At 48.3% G+C, this 22,292-nt stretch overlaps 1 protein-coding gene across 1 annotated transcript in view; it reads left to right on the top strand.

Moving 5' to 3' along the window:
• The first annotated feature begins 8,957 nt into the window (after nucleotides 1-8,957).
• LOC142021357 (protocadherin gamma-B5-like) overlaps nucleotides 8,958-22,292 on the top strand; it is a 151,263-nt gene continuing 137,928 nt past the window's right edge. The window contains exons 1-3 of the mRNA XM_075010067.1: nucleotides 8,958-11,501; nucleotides 15,491-15,506; nucleotides 16,295-18,852. Of these exons, the coding sequence (XP_074866168.1) occupies nucleotides 8,982-11,501; nucleotides 15,491-15,506; nucleotides 16,295-18,852 (5,094 nt within the window). The 5' untranslated portion in view covers nucleotides 8,958-8,981. The remainder of the gene's footprint in view (nucleotides 11,502-15,490; nucleotides 15,507-16,294; nucleotides 18,853-22,292) is intronic.

Genomic DNA, 22,292 nt, shown 5'->3' with positions numbered 1-22,292 from the left:
ACGGCCACGGTGAGGGTGGCGGTGGCCGAGAGCATCTCCGAGCTGCTGTGGGATCTGAGCAGCCCGTCGGGTCCTGCGGAGCCCCCGTCCGGGCTGAGGTTGTACCTGGTGGTCGCTGTGGCCTCCGTGTCCTGCTTGTTCTTCAGCTTTGTGCTGGTGCTGGTGGTGCTGAGGCTGCGCAGGTGGCGAAAGTCGCAGGTGCTTGAGTCGTCGTCGTCGAGTGTGAGTGTGAGCGGCGTTCCCGTGTCGCAGTTTGTGGGGCTCGATGGAGTCCGGGCTTTTCTCCGCTCCTACTCCCAGGAGGTGTCGCTCACCGCGGGCTCCCGAAAAAGCCAGTTCAGCTTCCCCAAATCAAACTCTGCCAATACTCTGACCGCTGAACAGACGCGTGAAATTAAAGATCCTATTCTACTTCCTGAAGAAGTAAATATTAGTAACGGGGTTCGAACTTCTGTCCAGGTGAGCTGTGGTCTTTTTTCCTTCCATCTATCTGTAGAGAGTAGAGAGTGTTCATCTGTCGGGAATGTCTCTTTGTGAGAGAGGGGTAAGGGGGTAATTCCAGGCCACTGAAGTCAATAGGGAACTGAATCTTTAGTGAACGAGGAGTTGGCTGGGGGGGCATTAGGATTTCTGACTTTCCGTACATCATCCACCTTTTCTATTGGAATGGCACAATATCTATTTCTGTTTTTTTGAGTGAACTTACCCCTTTTAGTATTTGTTTGAAACCTGCCTTTCTTCCTGTATCATCATGTGTCTGTTACCTGCTTGAGATGGTATGGAAATTTCAGTGTATACATATTTCAGTGTTACTGAAAGATGGTTTGGTTTGAAGATGGTGGACCTCTTAACCTTAATCTAGTAAAAGGATTATTTTATTTTTCATAATTTAATTGAACCAGGCATAAAATCATTTGGTCTGTAACACTTCGGATAATTGCACAGAGCAGGGGTCTGCAACCAAAATAGCAAGAAGAACCATTTTTTCAAAGTCAGTTACAAACTCAATACTTCAAGAGCTGCAGTCCATGTGAATGTGAGGCAGTCCTTCATAAATAATGCCAAAAGGTGTGTTTTATAACCTCTGTTTGAAAAACAGTTCATGCACACAATGATTTGTACCAATTAGAAAGTCATTTACCCCATTGGAGGGCTGGACCAAGAGAAATCTTATGTGGTTGAACAAGAAGTGTAGAGTCCTGCACCTGGTGTGGAAAAATCCCAAGCATTGTTATAGGCTGGGGACCGACTGGCTCAGCAGCAGTACGATGGAAAGGGACCTAGGGGTTATGGTGGATGAAAGGCTGGGTATGAGTCAAGAGTGTGCCCTTGTAGCCAAGAAGGCTAACGGCATACTAGGGTGCATTAGGAGGAGCATTTCGAGCAGATCCAGAGAAGTAATTATTCCTCTTTATTCGGCACTGGTGAGGCCGCATCTGGAATATTGTGTCCAGTTTTGGGCCCCCCAGTATAAAAAGGATGTGGATTTGCTGGAGCAGGTTCAGCGAAGGGCAACAAAAATGATTAAGGGGCTGGAGCACAAGAACTATGAGGATAGCCTGAGGGCTTTGGGTTTGTTTAGTTTACAGAAGAGAAGACATAGGGGTGATTTAATAGCAGCCTTCAACTTCCTGAAGGGGAGCTCTAAAGAGGAGGGTGAGAAACTGTTCTCGGTGGTGTCAGATGTCAGAACAAGGAGTAATGGTCTGAAGCTGAAGAAGAAGAAGAGGTGTAGGTTAGATATTAGGAAAAACTATGTCACCTGGAGGCTAGTGAAGTACTGGAATGCGTTGCCTAGAGAGGTGGTGGATTCTCCATCCTTGGAGGTTTTTAAGTCCCGGCTTGACCAGGTCCTGACTGGGATGACTTAGTGGGTGTTGATCCTGCTTGAAGCAGGGGGCTGGACTAGACGACCTCCTGAGGTCCCTTCCAGCCCTGTGATTCTACGATTCTAATCTCCATACTTGATCAACCTCAGCCCCCAGATCTGTCCCCATCCCTAGGCTTAACCCATCTCAACCACCCTGCCCACTGAAATCAGATCTTACTTGCCTACCTGCTGTTCTCCCCGCAGATGCACTCTGGGTCTCATCACCCTTCTCCCCAGCTTCTCAGGCCAGAAAGTGCCTGCAACTTTCCCAGCGGCTCCTCACCGAGCACTGCTGACACTGGACTCACTGGTCCAGGGCCAGGCAGGGGGCTGGGCAAGGTCCTGGCGGATCTTGCACCGGGAGGACATGGCTCCAGGATCTGGTGGCTGCCAGCAGAAATGGGGAGGGGCCATGGCTGTGGAGTAAGGAGAAGCTATGGGGCACCCTGCTGCCTGGCATGAGGTGCTGGCCCCAGAGGGAGGGAAGGTGTGCTTGGCTCCCAGGAATTGCGCCCCCACACCTCTTCCTCCTTTGTAGTGTGGCTACGAAGCTCCGGCAGGAGCAGACTCGGCTGCCCCTCCTCCTGCTCACTTCCCCCATGTGCAATGTGGGCAGGTCTCTGCCCTGTCCCCACTGAAATAATGGAACAAAACTGAATTGGTTTAATGGCTGGATCCCTTTCACCAACCTGCTGGCTATTAAACAAATTCAGTTTAGTTCCATTATTTCAGTGTGACAGGTCAGGAAGCCACACCAGGAATCAGTGGTGGCAGTGCTGAGAGCCACATGTGGCTCTGGAGGTGCCGGTTGCCAACTCCTGACACAGAGAATATTCTTTTAAAATTTGGGGATGATACCACGATGAGAGGCTCACAAGTGTTTCGGAGGACAGGATTATAATTCAAAATGATCTGGACAAACTACAGAAATGGTCTGAGGCAAATGGGATGAAATTCAATAAGGACAAATTTCAAATACTCCACTTAGGAAATAACAATCAATTTGATACACCCAAAATGGGAAGTGACTGTCTAAGAAAGAGTACTGTGGAAAGGGATCTAGGGTCATTGTGGACCAAAGGCAAAAGATGAGTCAACAGTGTGACACTGTTGAAAAAAGAGCAAACATCATTCTGAGATGCATTAACAGGAATGTTGTGAGCAAGACACAACAACTAATTATTCCACTCATCTCTGCACTGTTGAGGCTTCAACTGGAGTATTGTGTCCAATTCTGGACACCACATTTCAGGAAACATATTGAGAGATTGGAGAGATCCAGAAAAGATCTACAATTATTAAAGGTCTAGAAAACATGATCTAGGAGGAAAGAGTGAAAGAATTGGGTTTGTTTATTCTTGAAAAGAGAAGACTGAGTGGGAATGTGGCAACAGCGTTCAAGAACCTAAAAGGGAGTTACAAGGAAGATGGAGAAAAATTATTCTACTTAACCTCTCTCTGATGATAGGACAAGAAGCACTGGGCTCAAATTGCAGCATGAGACTTTTAGATTGGACAGTTGGTGGGTTAAGCAGGGTTGGTAATCACTGGAAGAAATTGTCTGGAGAGGTTGTGGAATCCCCATCACTGGAGATACTGAAGAGCAGATATATCTGTCAGGGATGGCCTAAATGGTGCTTGATCTTACCTTGAGGGCAAGGGACTGGACCTGACCTCTTGAGGTCCCTTCCAGTTCTCGTAGTCTATGATCCTGTAATATATTTCACGTTGGTTTGTTTCTCTGTTGACATTCATACTGCCAATAATCTGACCTTGCATATTTTAAAGTTATGGACATTTTTAAGGTACAAGTGATTATAATCACCTTTCAGGAAACTTCTAAAGCCACATATATAAATTTATGTAAGTCAATAGTCCTGCTGGGATAGATACCTTCCTGAGTTGGGACATAATCATTACTTACAATTATTTATAGATTAGTGACTTGCTTTGTGAAGATATACCTCTCAGCTTTAAAAAGATTAAGACTATTTTATTACAAATTCATTTAAATTCCACTCTTGCCTATGATGTAAATGACAGACATACAGAATTATGAAACTTCCATATATGACATCACTTGACTATGAGACATCCATAACTTTTGTCGTTTATGCATTACTGCTGGGTCTTGAAACAAGCCATTAAATGTTTCAACATTTGTAAAGCAGGTTATAGCATGTCTTTTTAAAAGGGCTTACAAGTGGTTAAAATTACTGTTTTTAATTAAGTATGGTTAAAAATTAATCATGATTTAAAAATTAATCATTATTTATACTGTTGAAGAATAATAGAAAACTATTTGAAGACATATTTTGTCAGTTATCACACAGAATACAAAGTGTACAGTGCTCACTGTTTTTTAATAAACATTTGCAATGTAAAAAATAAGAGAAACATTATTTTTTAAATTGATTTATTACAAGTAAGGTAATGCAATGTATTATGAAAGTTGAACTTATTAATGTAAAATTATGTATAAAAATAAATACATTCAAGAATAAAACAATGTAAAACTTTAGAACCTAGATTAGAAAGTCTGCTCAGTCCTAGTTCTTGTACAGCCATTCCTCAGACAAGCAATTTTATTTACATTTGCAAGAGATATCCCACTTCTTGTTTACAGTGTCAATTAAAAGTGACAATAGACATTCACATGGCACTGTTATAGATGGCATCGCAAGATATTTATGAGGCAGATATGCTAACGATTCATTTGTCTCTTCAGGCTTCAATCATGACTGATGATGGGTTCTTCTACATGACGACCCAAGTAGTGCAAACACTCACATCTGAAGTTTTGTTGTCTGAGTCCAGTGCAATAATTAGAAAGTTGATTTTCTGTGTGTGTGGGGGGGGTGTAATTTCTGTACTGGAATGTTTCCCTTTTAAGACTTGTGGAAGCGTGCTCCACACTTCGTCCATCTCAGATTTTGGGAGGCATTTCAGATTATTGAACGTTGGGTGGGTGTTACAGCCGTCTTTGGAAATTTCACTTAGGTACTTCTTTGCATTTTGTCAAATCTGCAGATACAGTGTTCTGAAAATTGGCAATATGTGCTGGGTCATCAGCTGAGACTGGCATAACAAATAAATACAATGTAGGTAACATATCAGGAAACATGATTCTCCCCAAGGAGTTTTCATAGATTTAATCAATGCATTATATTGAACAAGAATCTTCTGCATGGAAACATACCCTCTGGAATGCTGGCCCGAACAGGAAGAGACGAGCATATGTTTACATGTTCAACACCCTCCCCCGAGAGTGCTCCAAGAACCAGGCCCAGGGCAACTTCCCTGTCACAGGCCTGGCCCCTGCCCCCCACTGCTCCATCCCCGCTACACCCTGTGCTCTGCCTTTTCCTGCTCCTGCTCTGACCCCACTGCAACCTTCCCACAAGCTCCCTCTCCAGGTGGTGGGACCCAGGATTATATGGGGCCTGGGCAGGGCAGCAGCAAGGGTTGGCCCACTGCACTCATTGCTATGGCAGAAGCTGGATTTACCCAGCAGCCTGCTCCACTCCACTGCCCTCCACAGTGGCGGGAAGCAGAGTGCCCCAGCCGCAACTCCAGCCCGCTGCCCGAGCAATGAAGGCTGTTTCTATCATGAGTGGCATCAGGTGGTCATGAGTGTGAACTTTTTGAGTGTATGCACTGAATTCCCGGAGTGCCTGTTGTCTGTTGAGTGGTGAATACAGGTAGAGTGGATCCAGGCTACTTGAAAAGGTTTTTGGAATGTGCATGATCTTTGCAAAGGAAGAGGATGGTTCTTTGCAAGGCTTGGTGCTCAGTTCTGATGCTGGTTGTAGGCAGAAAGATAAAGGAACTGGTTTTACTATTCTGGGTAGTCCTTATGGAGGGATTTGGCATCCTCAGCGAAGGTTAACAAGAAGGTTATTTTCTCCTGCAATAAAGCCTAAGGACTGGGTTTGAGGAAACTGGTATATTTCATCCTGTCTGTGTCAGTCTTTGTTTCCCACTACTACCACTTCATTTGCCAGCCTTCACTTTTCATTCAATGCATAATGTCAGGAAACCCAGGAAATCTGGGTGTATTTGGGACCGTTTGGTCAATGCTCAAGGCTTCTGTCCAATGCTAAGAATCACCACGTCTTGCTCATGCAGCACGGGGAAGCCCTGGCTTTGTGGGAAGAGCACACCTAGGAGTATAGGCAGCAGCTCATTGAGCACCAGCTAGTACAGGCAGGGCCATCCCTAGTGGAGCGAGGCAACACTCCAATGCCTCAGGTGTGGGGCCCAAGGCAATTCCATCCCCCGCAGCAGGCTTCTACCCCACTTCATCTTTTCTCCACTCCTGCCCTCCTCCTGTTTCACCCCTTCCGCCAAGCCTTGCCTCAGCTTAGCCCCACTCCCACCCCACCCGTTCACTTGGGGGAGGGGCTTCAGAAAAATGAGCTGGGGGATCAGGAGGGAAGCTGGTGCAGGGTAGCATCAGGCATCCCTCCCCCTCCTGCACTCAGCGCAGTAGTAGGAGCTGGAGCATCCAAGTTTTGGGGTGTTTTGCCTCCTGCTGCCCTAGAGAAGCAGAGTGCAGCAACCTGGGAGAGGGCAACAGTGTGGACTAGAGTGGAACAGGCTTCCAGGCTGCTCTGGCTGCCACCACCTGGTGAGTGGGGGTGGAGGGGACACTTGCTGCCACCCCGCACCAGGTAATATGCTGGGAACCATTCCATAGGATGGTTGAGTGGCTGCTGCAAGGACCCAAAAAGTGAGAGGTCTGAAGCGGCTGCCCCCAAGCCATCCTATGGATGGAACAACTCTGAGTGCAAGTAGAGCACCAGACAAATATCAGGAGGGCCATGTTCCCATGGGCATGGCCTGTGCACAAGAGGGTGTTCATTGACTGTTCTGTCCTGGGTTCTGGAAGTGATGTTAGTAAGCCTGAATGAGTGATGGTCTGTCTAGGACAGTGGCTGGGTTTTGATGTCCTTGATGGTAACAACTGATCAGTTCCAAGCACTGTGGCAGAAATTACCAGTGAAAATCCCGAAGAGGGAAAAGAGGAGGTGAACTTTGGGGCTTTGAGATTCGCAGCCTTTTAATTCTATATGTTGCAGATGACAAGCTGGGGTACATCCGCACGGTAACTGAAAACGTCAGTGAGCAGCTTTGTGTGGCCTTTAGTCAGTCATCGTTTTTAAATAATCAGAAAATCTATGTTACCTTTGGCTCTGGTTCCTGTCGTTAGATCAATTCCTTTGCATGTTGTCTTACCTAAGGCACCTGCTCTGAATTTGATTTTTGATGAGAAGATAAAGGCAGTGGTGCCAGACGTCTTGTCTAGATCTGTGTACATCAAGTATCCTATGAGGAGGAGGAGGGTTAGTATAGGTGTCATCCAGCCAGATATCAATGATGCAGGCTGTGCTGGGTGTTTCCTCATTGATGAAGTCATGTTCTGTTCTCCCGTGAATCATCCCATTTGTTCCTCAGGAGATGTGCTCTTGAGAACCTGCCCGGGGCTGTAACTACTGAATCACTTCTGAGAATAAAAATCCTTATCTTGAATTATCTTAAGGCTTTATCAGCAATGGGCCACCTAGGCTAGTGGATGGCCCTTCTTCATCTGAGAGGCCTGCAAGATCGTCGTAACCAGGACGGTCTCCTGGAACAGGGTGCCTAGAACTTGCAGGATGCGCTGATTGAATTATAGCACCACTTCACTTCATGTGCCCTTGTTTTATGTGTATGTCTCTTCAGTAATATGGTAGGAAAAAATCTACGCAGCTGGAAACTAGTGGAATCTAGCAAACCCACACATGGGCCACAGTAAACAAAATGTCTTGTGGCCACACATGGAACCCACAAACAGAACAAAGGTCCTATTGGGTCACCCACAGATTGCCCACCAGGGTGCTTTATTCTCTTTATGATGGATTGCTCTTATTGGAACATCATGCTTATGCATCACTATATAATGTTGTCCAACAAAGGATTTAACCTTTGCTTACAGAAATCAGTCTTACCCTCTGCCATCAGCCCAAAGGCATTACAAGTACAATGAGCATTATTTCTCAATAATCCTGTTTAATAAAATATCATCACAATTTTAAATATGCAGAAGATCGAGCACAGAGATGTTTAGGCCAATTTCTTTCTCAAACCTATATGCTGAAAATTAGGCACCTAACTTTTAAACACTTACATGAGTAAGTGTTTATATATTTCATAAGTTTGAAGAGTTAGTATAGACAGCAATCTGAGTAAAGTCGGCTGGGAAACAAGTCCCGGAAGGGCAAGCCACATATAGTTGTATTTCTATTTATGCATTAATTACCTTACTTGAAGCACACAAAAGTTGAAAAACTTTGCCCAAGTGACTTTCCAAATGTCAGGCGGAGGAATTTTGTGGATCTCTAGACTCAGGGCTGAAATTCAACCTTTCACTGACTATGTTAAACAAGCATCCAAGATGGGCCAGAGTTTTATGCCCCTGTTGGGAGTAGGAAAGTGTTCACTCTTAGCAGGGAAGAGCGCCAGCCGTTTTCAGCACGGGAAATGGCTGACTTTGAGCGCCGGAGGTGAAGTATGATGCTCTCTCATTTGAAATCAGAAAACTCACGCCGGGTGTCTCAGGGGACTGTGGTGTGTTACATCAGATTCTTAATAACATTCTTTAAAGGCGTATTAATCTTCCAGTCAATGACTTGTTATATTGAATCTACTGGTTGGTTTCTCTGCGGCAGAGATGTTCTCAAAAGCAAAGTGTAACTTTGCATCTCCGCAGAGCGAATGTAACTCCCTCTGTTTCCCCTCTGGCTCAGGGGACCCGTGCGGGACTATCCAGCCTCCTGCCTCTTTAATAATCGTTTCTCCTCCCGAATGACTGACGCGGAAGAAGGAAGTTACATTCCTTCCTCGCTCGGGCTCCCGCGCTCTCCCCTCAGCCTGCGGTTCACTTAGCGCTGCAGTTCTCCGGCTGAGACTCAGAGTGTCGCTGTCGGCCAAGGCGGAGCCGGAATGCAGCTCAGCCGGCCGGATTCCCTGGCAGGCGGTGCAGACCGCGGACGCAGGAGAGCAGCGTCACAGGGCGTTACCACACGGAGTCCTTCCCCAGCAGGACTTCGGAGGCAGAAGGGAGCTGGGAATGGCCGTTCCGGCACTGAGGAGCCTGCGAGCTGACGGGAATTGGACCCGGAATATCCGAATACACCGGGGGAGGCAACAGGCGCTGGGAGTGAGCGAGATGGGACCCGGGCGCCGCGAGCCGGGCCGGGCGGTCCCGCGGCAGGTACCGCTGCTCGCCTTCCTGCTCGCTGTGCTCGGCCGGGCGGGCGCGGAGCAGCTCCGCTACTCGGTTGCCGAGGAAATGCCCCCGGGCTCCCTGGTGGGGAACCTCGCCAAGGACCTGGGCTTGGACGTCAGAGACCTGCCGCAGCGGAAGCTCCGGATCAGTTCGGAACAGCCGCACTTGAGCGTGAACGGGGACAATGGCGACCTGCGCGTGGCCGGCCGGATAGACCGGGAGGGGCTGTGCGGGGAGACCCCGCTGTGCGTCCTGCATTTAGAGGTGGTGGCTGAAAACCCGCTACATGTTTTCCACCTGACTGTCGCCATCCAGGACATTAACGACAACGCGCCGCGGTTCCCTAAGGACAGTATCGACTTGGAAATCAGTGAACTCGAACGAGCCGGCGCGCGATTCCCGCTAGAGCCGGCCCAGGACCCCGATGTTGGAATCAACTCGCTGCAGAATTACCAGCTCAGCTCAAATCCCTACTTTGTGCTGGAGCTGAAGGAAAATCCGGACGGCGAAAAGTACGCGGAATTAGTGCTGGAGAAACCCTTGGACCGAGAGAGGGGCGGGTCCCTTCGCCTGACCTTGTCCGCCCTGGATGGCGGCGACCCAGTGCAGACGGGCACAGTTTCCATTCAGATTGACGTTCTCGATGCCAATGACAACCCCCCCGTGTTCTCCGACCAAATGTACAAGGTCAGCCTGCGAGAGAACCGGCCCCAGGGCGCCCTCGTGCTGCACGTGACGGCAACGGATGCGGATGAGGGTGCAAATGCCCAAATAACCTATTCCTTCAGCAGCCTGCCGCAGAGCGCGCGGCGCCTCTTCGCGCTGGATCCCGCCAGCGGACGCATCACGACACAGGGCGTTCTGGACTTTGAATTAAAAAGCAGCTACACGCTGGGCGTGGAGGCCCGGGACGGGGGAGGTCTGACGGGCCACTGCAAAGTGCAAGTGGAAGTGCTCGATGAAAACGACAACGCCCCCGAGGTCACGCTGACATCCGTGTTCAGTCCCATCCCCGAAGACTCGGCGCCCGGGACGGTGATAGCGCTGCTCAAAGCCCGGGACCCCGACGATGGGGCAAATGGAGAAGTGACCTGTCGCGTACAAGATGATTTGCCGTTTAAAATCGTGTCGTCTTCCAAGCACTACTACAAGGTGCTGACGGACGGGCCCCTGGACCGGGAGCGCACCCCGCAGTACAACATCAGCATCACCGCCAGGGACGGAGGCTCCCCCCCGCTGTCCGCCCACACCAGCATCCTGCTGCAGGTCTCGGATGTGAACGACAACGCCCCAGTGTTTGCGGAAGCCTCGTACACCGCCTACGTGGGCGAGAACAACCCGTCGGGGGCCTCCATTTTGCGGGTGAGCGCCTCCGACCGCGATGCGGAGCGCAACGCGCGAGTGACTTACTCCATCGTGCGCAGCAGCGTGGCGGAGGGGCCCGTGTGGTCGTACGTGTCCCTGAACGCGCAGAGCGGGGCTGTGTACGCGCAGCGCTCCTTCGACTACGAGCAGCTGCGGGCGTTCGAGCTGCAGGTGCAGGCGGCAGACGGCGGGTCCCCGGCTCTGAGCAGCAATGTGAGCGTGCGGGTGTTTATTGTGGACCGGAACGACAACGCCCCTCGCATCCTGTATCCGCCGGCGGGGTCGGGGTCGGGTTCGGGGTCGTTGGAGCTGGTGCCTCGGTCGTCCGAGGCGGGTTATCTGGTGAGCAAGGTGGTGGCGGTGGACGCGGACTCGGGGCACAACGCGTGGCTGTCGTACCACGTGGTGCAGGCCACGGATCCGTCGCTGTTCCGTGTGGGGCTGCACAGCGGGGAGGTCCGGACCGCCCGCGCCGTTTCGGAGAGAGATGCTGCGAAGCAGCGTGTGGTGGCCCTGGTGAAGGACAACGGGCAGCCGCCTCTGTCCGCCACCGTGACTGTGAGCCTGGTGCTTGCGGAGAACTTGCAAGAGGCGGTTCCGGAAATGCGCGAGAGGGCGGGTGAGTCGGGCCCGGAGGCGGCTTTGCAGTTCTACCTGGTGCTGGCTTTGGCCTTGATCTCCTTTGTGTTCCTGCTGACGGTGGCCCTGGCCGTTGCCATGAAAGTGCGAAGTTGGCGGAGCCCCAGATTACTTCAGTGTTTTGGTCCGGAGCCTTATTCCAAGTCGGGCTCCATGTTCCCCCCCAACTACGAAGATGGGACTTTGCCGTATTCCTACCAGCTGTGCTTGTCCTCGGACTTAAAGAGCAATAAATGCACCTTCCGGAAACCCAGCGCCCGGATGGGAGAGAAAGTTGTGGAAGGTGAAAATTGTGGAACCTTCCTTATGAGCAACGGTTGTAGCGTCTTAAAATCTGAAGCGGAAACTGCGGAAGCGGTAAACTTCCAATTGCATGACTTCTCTGAGTTTTGGATTCGTTAATTGTTTTAATAATTGTCCGAGGCTAGTATTCCTGCGCTGTTGTGCAAGACCTTTGTTAAGCTCTTATTTGTTAAAGATTTTTAGGCACTGACTCTTGCATTTTACAGTCTGAAAACTGCATGAATTTGTTTTCACTATACCCCGTTTGGGTGGGTGGATCCGAGTTATTCCCATTTTACCGGACGTGAAGAAGTTAAATAACTTGCCTAATGTCAGAAAGAAGTATGACAGAATCAGCTAAGATTAACAATCACTCCGTCATACATCTCCAGTGAAAATATCCTTCTTTTAATTCCAGTGCATTTCTTTACAGTAACTACATTTCTAGGAGACTTTTTATACTATCAGTGGGTTCTGCTGCTTCTTGTAGTAGGAAAAAAATAAGAAATACAATAATTTAACAAAGTTTTTAAAATACCGATTTAATTTCCTTCTTAGGAAGTAACCCTTTTTGCTGTTCGGTGGGAAATTTCATAGTTATTTCCAGCTCTAAAAAGACTGCCAATCCTTCTAAATGTCACATGTCTTTCATTTCACAGATACGCACACACAATTACCCACACACACACACACAATTACCTATCTCTAACATACACAGAGATGGTATAAAGATTTGATTGGCCTGATTTTCTGAACCGTCATTAATCGCCAGCAGCAAAATCAATGAATTATTCATTTCCTCTCAACCAGATTCTAATGAAATGCTTAAAACAAATATCCTATAGTTGTAACATATATATTGTAGATTTACTTTTTGAAAAATATTTGAATAACAGTTGAAAGTATTTGAAGTTCAATCACTTGTAATTTTTCAGTGCCCAAAGTCATCTTGGATCCCATGGAAAAGCCATGTTCCCCTTTAGTACCATGGCCATTCTATTTCTGTAGGGCAGGGGTTCTTAATCTGTGGGGTGTACCTCCCCAGGGGAGGTGCAGAGGGGGTACAGGGGAGGTGTGAGGTGCCTCCCAGAAAATTTATCGTAATTGCTTTCTCACTGTATAAAATTCTAAAGTTTAGAATTCTTTATCATTTATATTATGAATTAAAATTAACATTAAATTCTTATTAATTAAATATAGGGGAATTTGGGATGAGATTGAATACTTAAGAGAATAACAGCTACTTTCATCGTTAGAGCTATTCAGCCATATTCCACCAAATTGCTTTAAACTGGTTACGACAGAACGTAACATCTTGCTAACGGTGTTGCATTTTGATTGGCTGATGCAACAAGAGGTGATTTTTTTTCCTCAAGGCTGACACTTTTAAAAAATTAGGTCAGACACAATATTGCGCCTTTGTAGAATTACTGCAATCTTCACACACATCCTGTGCCTCAGTTATGCCTGTTCAAGGTCAGGCATGCTGCTTTCTCTTGTGTTGCGCCATATTGTCATGTAGTTTGCCCCCACACACTGGTTCAGTTAGCAGTCTGTCTTCGGCGCGGGTAGTTGGTTTTGCGTCTAACTCTACCACGATCGATAGTTTAGTTTACATTTTTCTGTCCCCTCAAGAAGAGGAGAAAATGCCAAAGAAAAGGAAATATAGTGAGAATTATATGAAATATGGGTTCATGTGCTGTCTTGACCCCGATGGAACTGAAAAACCTCAGTGCTTCTTGTGTGCAAAAGTTCTCTGTAATGATAACATGAGGCCTGCCAAACTCTGAGAGCATTTCACAAATGTGCACCCAGGAAATTCTGGAGACTCACTGGAGTCACTGAAGCAGAAGAAAGTTCAATTCCACTCATCAGGCACTTTAGCCAAGTTGGGTTTTGGATCTACCTCAGAAGCCACTCCTTGAGGCCTCCTACAAAGTGGCATATCTCATAGCAAAGAACAAAAAGCCTCACACAATTTGTGAGACTCTGATCAAGCCTTGTGCCCTTCAAATGGTTGAAGTTGTTCTCCGAAAGCAACAGAGGAAACAGATTGCTGAAATACCTGTCAAATGATGTCATCAGTTGTCAAATTTTGGATATGTCAGCTGATATTTGGGATCAGCTCATGAAGGAACTCAAGAAAGTGACTCTGCCCTTTGGGCATCAATTGGATGAAAGTATTGGTGAGGCTGAATGCAGTCAACTCTTGGCTTTTGTGAGATACACCACCAAAACATGCATCAAAGAAGAGTTTTTGTTCTGTGAACTCCTGTTGGCTACCACAAAAGCTGTTGATGTGTACCAGCTGATTGATGAGTTCTTTTCAAAAAATGGACTGAACTGGAAGGTGAAATTGGGCTTCATATGCACTGATGGTGCACCTTCCATGCTAGGGAAGAAATCTGGCTTTGGAGCTTTGGTGCAGGTGGAGGCCCCGCCAATGGAGGTCATCCACTATTTTCTACACCATCATGCATTGGCATCAAAAACTCTTTCTCCAAGACTGAAATCAGCCATGGATACTGCTGTTCAAGCAGTGAACATCATCTGATCTTGAGCGCTGAACCACAGACTCTTCAAAATATTCTGCCAAGAAGTTGGAGCTGCTCATGAAGTATTGTTGTATCACACAGAGTACGTTGGCTTGCTCATAGAAGAGTCTTCACTGGTGTTATGGAAGTTAGAACTGAGATAGCTATGTTTCTTTGAAAAAAGGAAAACAAACTGTGTGAAGAGTTTGAAACCCAAGGTTTCATTGTGTCATTGGCCTATCTTCCAGATATATTCCAACAATTGAATGATCTCAACATTTCACTTTAAGGGTCAGAAGTGACTGTTCTGGATGCAAATGAGAAGATTGCTGCCTTCCAGCAAAGACTGGCTCTTTGGAAGAGATGTGTGGAGAAGAACAATTATGCAACTTTTCCTACTCTGGAAAATATTCTCTCTGGAGAGGGTTTGTTAGAGATGGTCCCAGATTGGATTCAAGGTGATATTTTGAGGCATCTGGAAAATCTCGTGGACTCTTTTGATAATTACTTTGGAAAAGATGAATTGAAAAATGACAAGTGGATTCAACATCCTTTCACCTTTAATTTGGACTTGATGGATGATGTTGACATGCAGAAGGATGACATCATCGATTTGCAGAACAAAGCTTTGCTGAAGCAAGGATTCTCCAATCAAAATCTTGATGAATTTTGGTGCTCTCAAATAGCTGCCCATCCAGTTTTGGCAAAGAAAGCTCTTTCAGCCTTGATCCCATTTGCTACAACCTATCTCTGCAAATCTGGATTTTCAACACTGTTCAGTGTGAAGACAATGGCTAGAAATCGGTTGGATGCCAGGCATGGCATGCACCTAGCATTGTCCAAGACCATCCCCTCGAATTTTTGTCCTTACTGGCCAAAAGCAGCAACAGCCGTCTCGTTAAGGTGGTCCTGAAGAACTTTTCAGTGTAGTTATTTTATATTTTTATGTATGTGAGGAATTGGCTAGAAATAAAGTCCTTTTATCATCTTAATTATGTCTTGATTGCTTCATTGATTAATTTGGGGAAGGATGGGAAGTCTAAACATTTAAGTTCACTTTTAGGGGAGGTGTGAGGGCAAAAAGTTTAAGAACCCTGCTAGAGGGTCAGTGCATCATGATTAAATAAATCAAGACCTGTGCCTTGAGCTTCTGTAGGTAGAAGTGGGCTTTCCACATGTACAGTATATTGCCAGATAAAAAATACTGAATGCAATATTTAACATCACCCACTAGACGCAGTATCTAAGCAGACAGTTTTACTGCTGGTGTTTTTTAGCGTGGAGAAGAGGAGACTGAGGGGAGCATGACAACAGGTTTTGGACAGACGAAAGGTGGATGGTGAAAAATTGTTCTCCTTAAGTTGCAAAAATAAGAAAAAAACCCAATGGGCTTAACATTGCAGCAGAGGAGGTTTGGTGCCTCCTCCTGACCGTTCTGGAGACTATCTCACGAGGGTGACTCCTCTCCCAGTGGCTGAAAAGCGCCCCGCCCCATTCGTTTCTTTGTTCGCTGTACCTCTCTCACTCCAGAAGCTGCTGCAGTCGCGTAATGACTCAGCTCTCTGGCTAGGTGCCTCCTTCCAGGAGGAGGGGAAAGTCTCTTCTCCTAAACAGGCTCAGTCTTCGTACAAACTGCCCCTTGCAGTGGCTGGCTGGGAACTCTGACTCAATCACTGCTCCAGGTTCCAGCGCAGGGACCTTCTAGTCCTCAGTCAGATTTATTCCACCTTTACCTGGCTGCAGTTCCCTCAGCCCTGTCCTATTCTTCTGACTCACCCTACTCTGGGTGTGCCAGTTTTACCACACCCTCCTCCCAACCATGAGCTACAGCCTGGAAAGAATCCTCCTTGTTAGGGATGGATTGCAGCCTTTCGCAGCAGCCCCATTCTCCTGCAAACTTCCTCATTTATAAAACATCCGTCCTCAAACTCTCCTCGTTCCCCACCTGCTTCTGGACCTCAATGAACAGGGTGAGCTTCAGAAACGGACAAGATTTCTTACTGCAGCTTCCACACCTAGAGAGAGCGACAGACAGATGTTCTGCTCTGGCACCAAGTTTCGTTCAGCCCACAGGGAGGGGACGGGGCCTTTCAATACCTTGTTTCGTTTATAAAACTGATGATTTAATGAAAATAAAGCGACTAAGCCGCTCCGCCGCCGTGTGAGGTGACTGCGGCTGCAGTTCTCGGCTGAGGCGCGGAGTGCCGCTGTCGGCCAATGCGCAGCCGGGGCTGCAGCCGGAGATCCACCGGAACCGCCCGCGCTGCGGTGGCTCCGTCACACGGCGCAGAGCGGAGGAGCAGAGACCTGCCCGGCGCAGCTGAGAAACCGGAGCCGCCTCAGAGCGCCCCTTGCAGCCGAGCAAAGCCCCCGGACTGTGCGCGCTCTGCGGGCTCGGCCATTTCTGCAGCCCGGAGCGGTTCCAAGCCCCGAGCGCAGCGGAGCAAAGAGCGATGGAGACCGCGGTGGAACCCGGGCGCCGCGAGCCGGGCCGGGCGCTCCCGCGGCAGGTACCGCTGCTCGCCTTCGTGCTCGCTGTGCTCGGCCGGGCGGGCGCGGAGCAGCTCCGCTACTCGGTTGCCGAGGAAATGCCCCCGGGCTCCCTGGTGGGGAACCTCGCCAAGGACCTGGGCTTGGACGTCAGAGACCTGCCGCAGCGGAAGCTCCGGATCAGTTCGGAACAGCCGCACTTGAGCGTGAACGGGGACACTGGCGACCTGCGCGTGGCCGGCCGGATAGACCGGGAGGGGCTGTGCGGGGAGACCCCGCTGTGCGCGCTGGCGCTCGAGGCGGTGGTGGAAAAGCCCCTGAATGTTTTCCACGTGACCGTAGCGATCCGGGACATTAATGACAACGCCCCGCGGTTCCTCCAGAGCAGCACCGACCTGGAAATCAACGAGTTAGCGCCGCCGGGGGCGCGATTTCAGCTGGAGCCTGCGCAAGACCCAGACGCGGGGAGCAACTCGGTGCAGCGGTACCAGCTGAGCCAGGACCCGCATTTCACCCTGGCGGTGAAGGAGAGCCCGGACGGGACTAAATACCCGGAGTTGGTGCTGGAAAAAGCTTTGGATCGGGAAAAGCAAAGCTCCCACCACTTGGTGCTGACGGCCGTGGATGGGGGAGACCCGGCCAGGAGCGGGACGGCTCAGATCAGGGTCAATGTCACCGACGCCAATGACAACGCCCCGGAATTTACCGAGGAGATCTACACAGCCAGCGTGAGCGAGAACCTCCCCCCGGGCTCCCTGGTGCTGCAGGTGACAGCCACGGACAGGGACGAAGGGTCACACGCTCAAATCACCTACTCATTCAGCAACACTCCGGGTAATGCTCGCGCCGTGTTTCACTTGGATCCGGAGAGCGGCAGAATTACGAATAGAGGGGAGCTGGATTTTGAAAACACACAGAAATACGCGCTGCGGGTTGAAGCCAGGGATGCGGGTGGCCAGACGGCCCAATGTAAAGTTCACATAACAATACTGGATGAAAATGACAACGCCCCAGAAATGGCTTTCACATCCGTGTTCAGTCCCATTCCCGAAGACTCGGTGCCCGGGACGGTGATAGCGCTGCTCAAAGTTCGCGACCAAGATACGGGGAAAAATGGACAAGTCACGTGTCACATTCAGCGTAATTTGCCTTTTAAAATCGTGTCGTCTTCCAAGCACTACTACAAGGTGCTGACGGACTGGCCCCTGGACCGGGAGCGCACCCCGCAGTACAACATCAGCATCACCGCCAGGGACGGAGGCTCCCCCCCGCTGTCCGCCCACACCAACATCCTGCTGCAGGTCTCGGATGTGAACGACAACGCCCCAGTGTTTGCGGAAGCCTCGTACACCGCCTACGTGGGCGAGAACAACCCGTCGGGGGCCTCCATTTTGCGGGTGAGCGCCTCCGACGGCGACGCGGAGCGCAACGCGCGAGTGACTTACTCCATCGTGCGCAGCAGCGTGGCGGAGGGGCCCGTGTGGTCGTATGTGTCCCTGAACGCGCAGAGCGGGGCTGTGTACGCGCAGCGCTCCTTCGACTACGAGCAGCTGCGGGCGTTCGAGCTGCAGGTGCAGGCGGCAGACGGCGGGTCCCCGGCTCTGAGCAGCAATGTGAGCGTGCGGGTGTTTATTGTGGACCGGAACGACAACGCCCCTCGCATCCTGTATCCGCCGGCGGGGTCGGGGTCGGGGGCGGAGTCGGGGTCCTTGGAGCTGGTGCCTCGGTCGTCCGAGGCGGGTTATCTGGTGAGCAAGGTGGTGGCGGTGGACGCGGACTCGGGGCACAACGCGTGGCTGTCGTACCACGTGGTGCAGGCCACGGATCCGTCGCTGTTCCGTGTGGGGCTGCACAGCGGGGAGGTCCGGACCGCCCGCGCCGTTTCGGAGAGAGATGCTGCGAAGCAGCGTGTGGTGGCCCTGGTGAAGGACAACGGGCAGCCGCCTCTGTCCGCCACCGTGACTGTGAGCCTGGTGCTTGCGGAGAACTTGCAAGAGGCGGTTCCGGAAATGCGCGAGCGGGCGGGTGAGTCGGGCCCGGAGGCGGCTTTGCAGTTCTACCTGGTGCTGGCTTTGGCCCTGATCTCCTTTGTGTTCCTGCTGACGGTGGCCCTGGCCGTTGCCATGAAAGTGCGAAGTTGGCGGAGCCCCAGATTACTTCAGTGTTTTGGTCCGGAGCCTTATTCCAAGTCGGGCTCCATGTTCCCCCCCAACTACGAAGATGGGACTTTGCCGTATTCCTACCAGCTGTGCTTGTCCTCGGACTTAAAGAGCAATAAATGCACCTTCCGGAAACCCAGCGCCCAGGATGTCGAGAATATTCTGTGCGTTGACAGCGCTGGGATGTCATTTACGGGCAATGGATGTGTGAGCGTGAGGGCTGAGACGGACGCTGCTGGGGAGGTGAGCGGATGTTTTCAAGCTTTACCTTGTATTTCTGCAGAGTACTGGCTTTTACTGGGAAATACTAAGTCTGTTTTGCTGATCGTCCTATTTTCCGTGATCTGAACAAACCAATGAGTTTGCCGTCTTACAATATCCCTGGAAGATGTAGAAAGCTTATCTCTGTTTTACCTGAGTACGGTATGCGCGGTATAACAGAGGTAAGTGAACGGTGACAAGTCACAAATGATGTATGTAAGTAAACGAGGGACAAAACTCATATCGTGTTATAGACGGTGCTTAGCCCTGACTTGAGGGCGGCAGACTGGGCTTAATGACCTGTTGAGGTCCCTTCCAGTTGTAGTGTTCTCTGATACTATCTCCTAAATTGTATCCATTGCCCTAACTGCAGGACGCTGATTGCTTCTGACGGAATAGTATCTTTCCTCTACTTGCAGAAGGCTACTTGGGCATAGATGCAATTTGCAGAAGTATTTAAGACATGATATTTTCTGATGGTCGAGAAAAGTATGAAATCTCTCTCGCTGAAGTAAGTGTTTTTGGAAGAATCTTCAAAATGCTTGTTTTCAAAAATGGTGCCTCACTTGTATTCCGGGAGACAGATTATCTAGCATGTTCTTGGCATGTTTTGGAGACTGTGCTTTGTTTTTTTTTTTTTTTTTTGTTTTGTTTTGTTTTGTTTTTTGTTTCAGAGGGTGGAGAAAGCTACTAGGGGAGAGGCTGTTCTGGATTTGATTTTGGTAAATAGGGAGGAACTGGTTGAGAATTTGGAAGCGGAAGACATATTAGATGAAAGTGGTCATGAAATGGTAGAGTTCATTAGCCTAAGGAAGGATAGGTGGGAAAACAACACCATAAGATAGTGGTTAAGAAAGCAGACTTTAGCAGAGCTAGGGAGCAGTAGATGAAATCCTATGAGAAGCAAGTCTAAGGGCAAAGACCCTTCAAGGAAGCTGGCAGTTTTTAAAAGAGATATTATTAAATACAAAATCAAACTATCTCACTGGTTAAGAAAGCTAGGAAGTATGGCCATAGACTGCCCTGCCTTAACTAGGAGACCTTCAATGATCTGAAACTTTTAAAAAGTCCTACAAAAAGTGGAAACTAGATCAAATTATAAAGTTTGAGTATGAACAAATAACACAAGTTGTAGGGATATAATCAGGAAGTTCAAAATTGAAAATGAGGTTAAACTAGCTAGAGAAATAAAGGATAAAAGAAAATATTTTACAAATAGATTAGAAGCAAAAGGAAGACCATGCCCAGAGCAGGTCTGTTACTCAGTGAAGGAGAAAAAACAATAACAGAAAACATGGAAGTGTCAGAAGTGCACAATGACCTTTTTTGTTTGTTTATAACTGAAAAGATTGGTAGTGATTGGCCAACTTAACACAGTGAATGACAGCGAAAATGGAATAAGGTCGCAAGAAGTGTGTGAGGGAGGGTCAGACAGTAGCTACATGGGCCACAGGTGGAACCCAATGGGTTGCAGGTTGTCCACCACTGACCTAGAAGATGCTTCTAGAATGTAGATGCATAACTGGTTGAAAAACCATCCCCAGAGGGTAGTCATCTTTAATTGGCAGTCAGCTTGCAAGGGTGTATCATGTGAGGTCCTACAGGGCCTGGCTCTAGGTTTAGTTCTGTACCATATCTTTGTCAATTATTTAGATAATGGCATGTACAGTACAATTATAAAGTATGTGAACAACACCAAGGTGAGGGTGGGGTTGCAAATGCTTTGCAGGATACAATTAAAATTCAAAAGTACCTGAACAAACTGTGGAAATGGATGAAATTCAATAAGGACAAATGCAAAGTGCTCCACCGAGGAAGGAACCATCGGTTGCACACATACAAAATTGCATGTTTGCCTAGGGAGGAGTATTGAAAAAATGGATCTGGGGATCACAGTGAATCAGAAGCTAAATACGAGTCAACTGTGTAACATGATTACAAATAGAAAAAAAAACCAGATATAACTTTGGGGTGTATTTAGCAGGAGTGTTGTAAGCAAGAAAGGAGCAGTAATTCTTCTACTCTTCTCCAATACTGATTAGGCCTCAACTGGAGTATTGCATCCAGTTGTGGGTGCTATATTTCAGGAAGGATGTGGACAAATTGGAGAAAATCTAGAAAAGAGCAACAAAAATGATCTACTAGTCTAGTAATTTCTAGTTGTGTTGGATTGTGGTGTGATATGGAGTTTTTATTGGCAGAAGTGTCTATGATTTTATTATTCAGCAGAGAGAGAGTCTTCATGTAGTTGTGATGATAAAACCTTTATATAGCACTATTAAGTATCCTGGATATGCCACACAATTTAAAGGGGGGAAAGCACTTTTAAAAAGGTTTGCAAGATGAAAAAATATTATAGGACTTTTTTTTTGTTATTTGCAGTTGAAATGCCAGATTTCTCTCAACTACCCTGATACAATATTCAGTGTTCATATGGAGTTATACAAAATTCAGAAATGTCCTTTGAAATCCTTTGTATACACACAAATGTCATGTTTTGGTGAGATTTCTCTGTGCTACTTTTAAGAGTTAAGACCAAGTTTTGAGTCCCAACAGGAATGTGAAACTCTCTCCTTTCTACTAACATAGATCTACTTACAGGACCTCTGGATTTCCAGGATGTGAAGCTTAGAATTGTCCCTTGTTCTGTGTTTTAGCATTTACATATGTCTAGCTGTGGTGAGGGAACATACTCCATGTATGATGGGGAAAAGGGACTATTTCTCTCTAAGCATTTCCAATTTTTGAAGTGCACAGTGACTTGGGATCTCATGTGTGCCCCTGAAGGATTAAGTAACAGAGAGATTGCAACTGAATGAACCTATAAACTTTGGAATCATGTCCTATGACTAGAACAGCACTTTTCACACCATGGGTCAGGACCCCAAAGTGAGTTGTGACCTCATTTTAATGGTGAATAGTCTCACAGAGGTAGCTGTGTTAGTCTGTATCTTCACAAAACAAAACAAAACAAAAAAAACCAGTCCTGTAGCACCTTAAAGACTAACAATATAATTTATTAGGTGATGAGCTTTGGTGGGACAGACCCATTCCCTCAGATCTGGAGAATTTTAATGGGGTCACCATGGATGGCATTAGACTTGTGGAAACCTGGGGCCAAATCCCAAGCACCACCACCCAAGGCCAAAACCCTACCCTGAGCGTGCTGGTATGGGCAGTAGAGCTCAGGCTCCAGCTTCAGCACTGAGTGGCAGGATGCAGATTACTGGCCCCTCAGGCAGAGCTGAAGTCCTAGGCTTCATCTTTGGTTCCCCCAACTCCCAGTGTGGGACTCAGGAATTGTTCCCTCCTTTTGGGCTGCTGTAGTAATTTTTCTTGTGAGACGTGGGTTGTGTGGTGCAATGAAGTTTGAGAACCCCTGGACTAGGACATTGCTGATATACTTATTTATAAGAACAGAG

Source organism: Carettochelys insculpta, chromosome 15, assembly GCF_033958435.1.
Source record: "Carettochelys insculpta isolate YL-2023 chromosome 15, ASM3395843v1, whole genome shotgun sequence".
NCBI lineage: Eukaryota > Metazoa > Chordata > Testudines > Carettochelyidae > Carettochelys > Carettochelys insculpta.
The sequence above is the reverse complement of the archived record's forward strand: the minus strand, read 5'-3'. Positions and strand labels throughout refer to the sequence as shown.